An 11,746-nucleotide genomic window follows, 5' to 3' on the forward strand; every position below is an offset into this window, starting at 1 on the left:
GTATCACGTGCCCATACCACATTCAGGCCGTGGAGATGAGGTTTTTGATTTTTTCAAATGGAAAGAGTAACTTTAACGAGCGTCGGTATATGCATACCTGGCCGTACCATCCACATGTAATATCCCAGGAATAGAGGCAATAAAATGAGAGAACACCAAAGTGTGCATTGCATTCATGCATAGAATATCCGGGGAATTTTCGCGCTTTCAAATAAAACTTACCACAGTAACTGAATTTTTACTTGACTTGCTGGAATTGAAGTAGATCATCAAGTCAAGCGCTACAAACTTCACTGTGATCTTTCTTAAAACCATGTTTTGGATAGAGATGATTTGATCTATGGGCTAGATCAAATAGAACTAGCTTTATAACAAACAAAACCTTAAGTAAGGGTCAACGAAAGATCTTATAAAATATCTCAACATGGCATTCCTTACAACAAAACATGAATAATTATTCAACTATAAATCAAAGCATATAATTAATTAAGAACTATTCTTTACTTATCTTTTCCATGTCTTTCACTAACTAAATATTTCCACCATGAGTCACATGGTATAACTTTTCAACTACAATACTTGAATTCATGTCAAGGACATTCTTACTAGTTATTTATTAAACCTTGACCATTCCAACCTTGTTTCCAAACTCATATACTTTAAACCTTAAGGAAATGAGAGCACCATTCATATGCTTATATTATCCATTGAATAGAACCTACCTTAATATTTAAACCTTATTCAAGTGAGGTAATTGTTGATACTAACCAATGTTAAAATAAATACAAGTCTAGTACTAAAACCTATTTGACTTAGCTAACCTTTGATATAAGTGAGAACCTATTCTTCTAGTAATTTAATTGAGGCAAGTGTTGTGATCATTACACCTTGGTAATGATCATAAACCCTAGAGAAAACCCTACCTATCACAGAGAGCTTAAGCTACATGTGTATACTCAGGTATATGGATCAATACTTGATCTTGGAGAAGAGAACCATGATTCACTAATGAATTATTATGAGGCCAATACTTTGATCATTAAAAATTGGGTGATGATCATAAACCCTAAGAATCTAAGTGAGTGTGATGAGAGAAGTACTAGAGAAGAGAGACTAGTGAGGAATGAGTGGATCATGTCTAATACATGATCGGACCTTGTAAATTTAGATGATAAGTTAAACTATTTGTAAGATCAATAGATTTTACCCATCACATGAAATAATAAGTATAGTACTAGTAGTTAACCCAAACCAATCCTCATGCCTTGTGTAGAGGAGTATGAAACCATATTCAACCTTTGGTTATCCAAACACTTAAGTTAAACTAGTATTGCCTTGATACAAGACTTATACCTAAGTGAGGAGGAGTAATCCTAGTCAATTAAACATAACCCTAACTATTGCTCACATCCTAAACCTAGTGGTGTATCACCTTGGTGATCACTACTAAAACCCGAGACCACATTTGAATTTCAATCCAAGTATCACTTTGAATCATAAGTAGAACCCTGCCATGCCTCATGCTTATTTAATACTTCAAATAGTGAAGTATTCCCAAAACCCTAAACCTTGTCATATAGGATCAATCCCACATAAAATAACATGTCCTAACTTGTGTATCATGGATCACAAGTATAAACCAAGCCATATATACTTAAGGAGTAAATGCCATTTGGTGAGAAGAGTAAAACCAATATCCAATTCTATTTGGTATTCCCAGTAATTGTTTAGTTGACCAAATAGGAAAATATATCATAGTTTGAACCATCACTTTAGCAAGTGAATTGACCAATGATGAGTTTGGGAATTATCCTGATTAATCCAAGCTAAAAGTTGCTAAGCAAGATTAGTAATTATAGAGTTTATTCAATCATGTTTTTAAACCCTTAGAAATATTCTCCACGTAAAATCATGAACCAATCCCATTTTCATTACCATCTATTTAAAATCTAGCCATAATTAAAATATATGTGAACCTCACTATTGCTAAGCACCCTAGCAAAATTTAATAATGTGTTCACCTGCCCATGTTATTAATTTTCAAACCATTTGAATATATTTGGTTTCTAAATAAAAGTAATTGAGACAAACACTTAACCCATATTTACTGAAAATATTGAATACCTCTCACAACAATACAAATTTAATTAAAGGTTAAATATTTGTTTGAACAAAATAACAGAGTGAGTAGCATTATCAAGTTATTTTGATGTTCACATAATTTAGGACCTGCAAAAACAAATAGAAATCAATTTGAATTCAAATATCAAATTCAAAACAGAAATAGAAGAGAGAGAAAGGGGTTTACCTGTCTACCGAAGCAGGCCAACACAACCCAGAACTAGCCCAGCACACGAACGAAGTCGACCCACGACCACCGTACCGCTTCGTTTGCTTTAAAACTCATGCGTGGTCATTCATCGTCGTCGTCTTCTTCTACGGCGTCGACAGCAGAGAAGAGCCAGTAGGCCACGACCTCGTCGACGATAAGCTTGCCCCGGACGCTGCACGCACACCCAGAGCTTCGCCGAACCTCTCTCGCGTTCTTCCTATCCACTTGCGCTAAGATTCGCGCTCGAATCATGAGGGTAACCAATCTTCCATCTGCGCCGGTCATCGTCGTCGTGTCGCCATTGCCGACCATCTCCGAGCCTATAAAAGCACGTGGAGGACCGCCGAAGAACCCTGATCCTCCGAGGCCTTTTCAATTTCCTTTTAGCTTCCTAAAAATCCCACAATCATCTGAGAGCTATCGCCGGTGACCACCACGGTGTCGTCGACTGGAGTCACCCCGGAGGCTATCGCTTGGTCGTGGAGGAGTGCATCATCAAGGAGAGCATCTGAGAGGAGCCCAGCATCAAGGGGAGGTCCCTATCGCCGGAATCAAGCCGTTCCCTTTCACTCGGGTTCGCCAGAAAATCGCTAATCGCCGTCGTCTCCATCGACAATCGCCGGAGCCAACCACACCTTGAGCTTCAGCGTAAGATTGTGCATCCATAGACCCCTAATTCGCATCTTCTAGCCGTCTGTAGCCTGTTCTTGCATTCTGGCCGGAGCCCGCCACCGCAGAGATGCTCGCCGGAGTTGCTCCGGTGACCTATCGGTGGTGGCGTTGATGCTCACATACTTAGCATCGACTCGCGGTTCTAACGCACTTGACAGTAGCATCTATCTTGCCATGTAGCCGTGTCGCCGTCGCTCGCCGGCGCTCTCTCCGGCAAGAGTGACGTGGTCAGTGACCAGTCAACCTTTGACCAGTCCACGCCCGCGTGGCCGCTGAGCTAGCCAGAGGACCCACTTGTCTGTGGCCAGGGTTAGGTTTGTCTCGGTACGTTTAGTATTTAGGTTTAATTCTAAAAACCAGTAAATAGCTGAAGCTTTGCAAAATCATATAAAATTCATTTTAGCTCAGAAAAATATATATGATATATCAAAATGCTCACTAAAATAAACTCTATCCAAATAAAATATAAAAAAATGTGTGTCAAAATAAAAATCCACTTATTTTTATCTTTATTAATTATGTCTTTTCATTTGTTTTAAATCTAAATTGAATTCAATAATTAGTTAAGTTGTAAAATTAAATATTAGCTATTCGGTAAGAAAATTCAATGTTAAGATTAATTTTCTTAATCATATTTTCATTAACTTAATATTAGTGGTAATTCATAAACCCTAATTTGAAAATAGCTATTTCCTATTTTCTTAAATAATAATAAATCAAGAAAATATTAAAAGCCAATATTAATTTAGTAGCTTAAATATTGTGAACTCAAACATTTTTAATTAGAAAGTTATTATTTTAACAATAATTAGAAAACCCTGATTTCTAGATTAAACCCTAAGTAGTTTTTCTCTTAATTATTAAATCACTTAAAAATAAATAAAATGTTAATACCATCATTATTTTTGTTACAAAGTAATTAATGACCACAACTATATTGCCAATTAACATTTTAGGAATTGTATCACAATTTAGAAACCCTAGTTTTATTATAAGTTAGAATCTTGATCCCATTATTTTATGTGCTCATCCTAAATAGTTGCAATCCTAAAACCCTAGGGGTTTAGCCCATATGAGCATCTAAGTTTCATCTATACCTATAAAACCCTAGTAAGAAACAAATGAATGCATGCTTATGATCCACTAACATAAGACCAAGTCACATGAGATTATCATTTCATGTCCCTATTCTTAATTAAAACCTATATGATTCCCTAGTGTCACTTAGGAGAAAACCCTAACTTGTTAATTGGATTAGTCCCATTGATCACCACTCCTAAATACCATACCATTAGGACCAAACCTCAACCATCAAACCCTCCCTAGTAGAATCATATTGATGAACCCTAACACCAATTTTGTGTAGTAATGCACATAACATGCTCCCATCCCACTAAACCCTACTTAAGGATCATAAACCACTTAGCTTGGAAACCATTAGTGATTCCTTAGTGAAACAAATAGGAACTTATAGTAAACCCTAACCCATAGTATCACCTTGAACCATCCTTTGATATGATGTCTAGGAGAAACCATAGTAATAAACCTACTAATACTTGCTACATGTAGATCACTTCTACTTAAGAACCAACTAGCCCTTATTAGTAAACCCTAATAGCACTTAGCTCCTATGTATAGTAGTTCTTGTTCTAATGGAACATGTTCTTCGAAAGTTATTCTTTTGAAGTACAAAGGTAAATCAAACCTTAGAAGCCCATAGTTCTTATTTTAAATACTTATTATTTCTTAATAAATATGTTCTTCAAAAGTTATTCTTTTGAAGTATAATATAAGTAATCATCAACCATGTCCTGTAGAACTTAAAATTGACAATTGTTCTTCACATATTATTCCACTACTATTCTTGGTGTGTATGATTGTTATGATGCATTATATCACTTGTTTATGCTATAATATCACCAACACTAATAAGAACCTTGTTTGAGAACCATTCTAAAAGTGCAACAAACCCTAAAGACATCTTTACAACTCATACATCATAAATCATCGAGGTAAGGTTAAGCTCGGGACGATTGCATCTCATACTATGCATTATAGCATATTTGCCAGTTCTTTAAACATTATCCTTACCGGACGATGATGGTATTTCAGCATTTGGAGTTCTCACGTATCGAAGCTTTTGTCTGCATAATCTTGCAGTCAAGAAAGGCAAGTTCATCGCTTGCTCCTGTCATTGGATTATTTTTATCAAACTATATGCAAAGTACTATACTTATCACTCATGCATTGAAAAGCAAAATATTATTTTATAATTATGAATATGACTATGTGGTGGGCAATGGAACCATGGTATGTGGTTATATGGTGGGGGTTCCATTGCACGGGTACTACTCATCTAGTGATTCTAGCGTCGTACATATCACGTTAACCATAAGATTTATAATGACTCTGGGGAAGTCAGCTGTATCTTTTCCCTCCTGCACGCCAACGGACTTGATAGAGCCTGGCTGGGTGTTGGAGATAACACTGCAGTAGGTTGGGAAATCTTTAAAAATCCCCATCCGTGTGGATGAGAGGCTCTACCGTCTATGAAGGATTGTCCGTAGTACACCGGAGGTAAATTCGTATGATCGGGAGATGTCTACCAGGGGTGTACGGATGGACAAAAGGGTGGGTTCGTAGGGTCGCGGAGAAGGCAGTGATTGGCTTGGATCTTACACCTGGCCCCACACCAAGGAAGTGTGGACAGGAAAGTACACCCGGTTGGTATCAAGGATAAGCTCTCTTATGGGAAAAGTAACGCACCTCTGCAGAGGGTATCAAAATTGTGACTGTCACTCCCTGCTTCGGGAAGAGAACTGCGAACGCGGAAGGAAAGGAACTCCATGAAGCTCTGGTCAACCTGTGAAGACTGACGGGCATAGTTTTCATAATAAAATAAACCTTTTGAAGAAATGTTTATGAAAACTTGCATTCGCCTATGACTTTCTGGTCTATGGCTTTAGCTAGTGCATGATACACCTATTTCCTAATATGAACTTGCTGAGTATGCTCGTACTCATCCAACTCTTAAATCCCCTGCTTTGCTATGGAGACACTGAAGGAGAAACTACCGTGGAACTCGAAGACAAAGGAGTCAACTGCAACCAGACGGAGAACTCAATCAATGAAGTCAATGGAGTCAACCTCTGCATCAGTTAGAGTGGAAAACCTAGACTAGTAGCAGAAGGGAACCTTTCCCTAATCCTAGCACCTAAGTAGCTAGAATTCTATAGCAAGCCAAGTAGCTCTTAAGTTTGAGTTAGCAATAAGTTAGACTACGAGTCGTTCTTCTGAAGTTTTATTTGAAGTTTTACCTCACTGTAAAGTAGGAGGCTGTGTTGATCTTCTGTAATCAATTCGTGTATCCTTCTATAGACATACCTTGGACTCGCATATGTTTCTGTTGTACCACTCTAAGGGATGTAATATGAGTGGAACGGTGTTTCACTTGTGTTATGTCAACGACTTGTGTACTACGCCATGCAGTGATACACTGGGTCACCACACCACCCGTACCACATCTCGAAGCAAAACATCGTAACATTACAAAAGATTACTGCGAGCATGACGACAACCAGTACGGACACACCCGGTCGTACCGCGCGCCCATACCAATTTCATCACTTGGGAGGATGACTATATGTTCAAGGTAAAAAAAACTCGATACTGGCGGGCCACGACCGTACCACCCTCCGTACGCTGCGGCCGCCATATACAGGACCAAGGAGGAGGTAATTCTAAAACAAAAACCTCAATCTCTCTTTCTTCTTCCTCCAAACCTTAAAACACCTCATTTGGATCTCTACCTCCACTTGTTTTTTATTCGACTCCTCGCACGTCAACGATCCAAGGTATGTTTCTCCTCCGATCCCTCACTTATTTGCATCAAATCCTTGCTCAATCTCTTGCCATTATCAATCTAGACCTAGGTCTTGCCATGAACTACTTTTCTAGGCCGGGGGTTCCCATTTCGAGAAAAAAAATGAACTACTTTTCTTAATGAGAATGATTAGTTTTGTTATTTACGGAAGATTCTTTTGAAGAATGTGTAGCTGGATATCATTGCCTATTTCTATTTGATCAAAAGTTATTTTAGTTGAAGTTTTTATTTTTAGATATGAATAATAGGAGTTCATGTGCGGTGGCGTCATAATTTGCACCACCCGTTGAGGATGGTAAGGCGTGTCCACAATGATACATCATGAGCCTAATTTCACTATTACATATACTATTATTACTTTTTGTAGACCGCATTATAAATATGATAATAGCAAATAGTTATTCTGTGTGTACTAGCTCATAACAATCTTGAAACAAAAGAGTTACGCTAGCTCACATCATGTTGACTACTGCATGGGACCCCCGTAAAAGAAACGCCCATTCACAATGGGATTAGTGGCGTAGATATTCGGATCAGTCACGTAAGTGGGTGAGTCTTGGGGCACCGGATAGGGGTGTCCGTTCTGGTCGATGAACTGGATATTGCTCATGGATGCGGATGTCGCCGCATCATCCTTGGGGAGGTAGCCACTGCCCATCGGAGGCGGAGTTATCGTGTTGGTCCACACGTAGCCACCGAACTGAATAAGTGCCGCTCGATTTGCCAACCCTCCGGTAAACAGTGACTTAGGGAATCGTCCAATCAATGCGGGATCACCTCCGTTGAACCCATAATACACCAGCCAGTCCCCCATTATGCCGTCCTATAATTTAGTTAAAAAAATAGGTTATGGAGGTACATAAATTTAATCAAATATATGTTTTAGATTTAGAAGATTTAACAAAACTAGTAATATACATTTGCAAAGCAGGATATGCAAGATTACAGTTCTCAAGAAATGTTTTGTTGGCTATCGGAAAATAAATACTCCCTCCATCCATAAATAGATGTTTGGGGTTTGTCTAAATCTGGATGTATATAGACAGTAAATAGCGTCTAGATACATCTAAATTTGGACACATCTCAGAATATAAAATATCAACCATCATAAGATTTCATGTTCAATTGAAACTTTGTTAAAAAAGTCTAAAATAACTTTCAGATAATGTGAGCAAATTTATTGTATAAAACATCACGTACTCTATTAATCAGCATATAATTCCTAATACATGTTAAATCGTAAACATATTGTGCACAATTTGTTACTGTGACAATTAGTCGTGAAAATATCATCCGAATCTATGGTTTACATGCAGGGAAAAATACCTTACATCATTCAAACCACGTGACAACCATGAAGGGAGGTGTACCTTGATAACTTTGATGGTGATCGTCTGTTTAGGTCCGTTGGGTTGGGTGACGGTCTCAATTACGCCACCAAGAGCTATGGGTGCGTCCTTCTCCGGCAGAAAAGCACACTCGGCGTTGCGGCAACTTGTTTTCCTGTACCCATCGGTCTACACAAGATGAGACAACGCATGTTAGCAGCAACGTTACTGTGGCATGCATAAGATGAGAGTTCACACGTCAGTGTCCAAAAAATACACGGTCGCTCACCGTCCACAGAGAACCTAAATGGGTACGTGAATCGCCGTAGGTGTCCGGCGCGACCTAGCACAAGTTAGGTAGCAGCGTAAGCTAGCCGTGCGTATTCTATGCATACCATATATATGTGAATCTGACATCTTAACATCACAGTACTCGCCTCCCAGCCGATCTGGATTATATTGGAGCCGTCTTCATCGTGAAGAAGAACGGAGCCCTCGGTGAACTGCTCGGTGGTCAGGTTGAAGCCGTACACGTCCATGGTGGCGATGATCCCGTAGAAACCCTGATCCGATGTTCCTGACAGGTGCTGCGCAAGCTAAATGACAGACAAATGCATATAATTAGTGTAGTCGTTAGTCAGTCAAAGGAACATACTAGTATATTAGATGGTTCTTCGTTATCTCCATCGATCTCTGCGACGAATCAAGATATATACGTACGTAGCGCTTCCCGGAGCCAGATCCATTGTCGAGTGGTGAAATTTGGCCGAGCGACCTCTGAGGCAAAAGGCTTGTTTCCTTGATGGAACTCTGGAGTTTCACCTGATCAATGACCTTATCAGATTAGCAAAATATGATTAAAAAAACTAAGGTACTCGGGCAGCAGGTTACCCGGGCGGCAGCGGTTCCATGGCCGGCCCACAGCAGCATCCACACGGCGGCAGCGAGAAGAAGAAAGTTACCCATGACCTCGGCCTTGTTTGGGCGCAGTTCGTACGTAGTGACGAGGAGAACGTACGCCAGATATGTGCTTATAAGGAGGCCGCTTGCATATCGTGGAGAATTCCGAAGATCATGCCTAGGATCGATTAGTTTCTGTATAACTTTCAGCAGATGCTGATTTTAGGAAACAGTTAATGGTTGTCCAGTAATCACCGCTTTCACTTGATATATACGAGATTTCTGAGAGTCGAGAGATCCTGCATCGTTTACAAATCATCACCAAGATTCCAGGCGGATTTACTTTAATTCATCTCTATCTCTATCTCTACTACTTATAAAGGCACGAAGTTGCGTTGGAAAATAAGATCTGAGCCGTCCATTCACTCTCATCAGACAGTCCATAACGATTTGTTCTCCCCACCCATCTCTCCCGTACCATCTCATCTCCCCACCGCCCCAGTCCCATGTTTAGCGGCACAAGACCCGCTCCAAATTCTGCTGCTGCCAATTACAGACCCCTAAACAACCGATTCCGTCAATTACTCCGCCCACCCGCGTATCACAACAGACTAGGATCCGAACTTGCAGTCCTACACGCACCAGTCCTCGGATATATTCCGGCGACGCGCACCACTCCTCGAATTTATTCCGGCGAAGCAGGCGGAAGCCACAATTTTCGCCTCCTCCGTCAGGTACTCCGCCACCATCCACTCCACAATCTACAGTCTGCGGTCACAAGATGCGGAGAGCTCGCGTTATCACCGCTCGCTGGCGGAGGGCGCCGCGGAGTCCAACCATATTAGCCGCGCCTGGATCGAGCCAGAGCTCACTCTCTGCACGGTTTTGTCTCTGTTCGCATCAACATCCACTTCCAGACTCCAGAGGCTCCGCTCCATCCAGTGCCCTACCCATTGAAGCCGCACTGGTGCACGTCAGCTTGCCCGCCTCCGCCATGACCTGCACCCGCCGACCGCCCGTCCTCAGCTGGACGGCTTCCTGGTTCTCGGCTACATAGTCGAGTTTAGTTATGTCTGAACTAAGAAAAACATCCATGCTGATCTCTATCTCTATCTCTATTAATATAAAAAGAGCGACAACGGCAGATCCAAATCATCATGGCCGTCTAATTCTCTAATCCACCGGTTCAGATTAGCACAAAAACAGTGTTAGACGCCCGGTGTTAGATACCCACAATCCCACGCTCAGGCACCAAAAAAAATCAAACCGCTACACACGCTCATCCCGCAAATGCAGCGGCCCCGCACACGCAGCCGCACGGCTCCAGCGCAAGCCACCGTTCTGCACATCCCCGCTCACCGCTCCTCATGCGCCTCCCGCGCTGCATCGCCCGCCATCAGTCCACACTCGCCAGGACGCCGCCGCCCTGCACTGCCCCACGCCCATGCGCACGACCGCCTGGCCCTCACCTCCCCTACTGCCTCGCCGGCGCACGGCAGCCTGCTCGCCGGCAAACGCAAGCCGCCACGCTGCCCCCACGTCGTCCCACACGCTGCCTCGCCGCCCTCCCGTACGCCGCCGACCACGTTCTCTGCCCCAACTCCTCCGCGCACTCCGCTGCACCGCTCCCTGCAGTCTCCCTGACGGGCGCGATTAAGGAGGCGAAAGATTGAGGAGGCGGCGGTGAACGACTCTCGACCTCAACTTGGACGCCCCAACTAGAGTCTGGAGGAGGAACAGAAGTAGGGCGCCCATATCTGATCTCTCTTCATGTTTGTCCAGGTTTTGATCTCTGAACTTTCTTCATGCCGGTGCAGATTTTTAATTTTGATGATGCAGATGAAGATATGGAGACGTCACGGTTCCTACCTCAACATCAGCCCTCAGAACGCGGAGGACATGGGAATCCAAGGTAGATGGTTTTGTGCTTCCAGTTAAGAAATGGACTCTTCTGAAACTTTTGAATTATTGCATGTTCATGTTTGATATGTAGAGCTGATGAGGATACTGCAGAAGAGGTATTCGTTAAATTGACAGCACCACATAACTTTTTGCTTGATTGTGACAAAATAAGAAACAATGCTTAATGGCTCTCATAACTCAGCATAGTTGTTATACTCTGGACAGTATAGTTCGTTTAACCATAGGAGCTGATTGCGTTGAATGAATGAGTGAGGAAGACATACAAGTCGAAAGTGATTGACCTATTGTATGGTTGATGGAAAAAGGGGGTTCCTTTCAAATATGGGTCACTTTCTTTTTTGGTTTTTTCCGTGATATAATATTAGTTAATCAATTTAGTTTCCAGCTATCTGAATTGTGTACTGTTGCTCCACACTCCCCTGCTATACCTGTATCTGAATTCTAGCTGTGCATTGGGAGCAGCACAACATCAGCAGATGATTTGAATATTATTTAGTGAGGTAAGATTTTGTAAGCAAGACGTTAGGCTTTTGTTTTTCTTCGTCAATGTTAGGTTAGGTAAATTTTGGAAGTAATACATAGGCTAGATGCGTGCATCGCCCAGCTATTTTCGTACCTCAGATACTATAGTTCATACTATTGAATTATGGTGTAATTGGAATGATATAATTGTTGTGTGAGTTGTTTTCAAGAGTGCACCAAAGGTCA

At 41.5% G+C, this 11,746-nt stretch overlaps 1 protein-coding gene across 1 annotated transcript; it reads right to left on the bottom strand.

Moving 5' to 3' along the window:
• Positions 1 to 7,217: 7,217 nt before the first annotated feature.
• LOC127315247 (uncharacterized) lies at positions 7,218 to 9,368 on the bottom strand. Its single transcript, XM_051345751.2, has 6 exons — positions 9,107 to 9,368; positions 8,936 to 9,037; positions 8,653 to 8,811; positions 8,505 to 8,558; positions 8,258 to 8,404; positions 7,218 to 7,710 (listed from the first exon to the last, which is right to left on the bottom strand). Exons 1-6 carry the CDS (start codon positions 9,179 to 9,181, stop codon positions 7,354 to 7,356), a joined length of 894 nt encoding a protein of 297 aa, XP_051201711.1. The 5' UTR covers positions 9,182 to 9,368; the 3' UTR covers positions 7,218 to 7,353.
• Positions 9,369 to 11,746: the final 2,378 nt, after the last annotated feature.

This window comes from Lolium perenne, chromosome 7 (genome assembly GCF_019359855.2).
Source record: "Lolium perenne isolate Kyuss_39 chromosome 7, Kyuss_2.0, whole genome shotgun sequence".
Classification (NCBI taxonomy): Eukaryota; Viridiplantae; Streptophyta; class Magnoliopsida; order Poales; family Poaceae; genus Lolium; species Lolium perenne.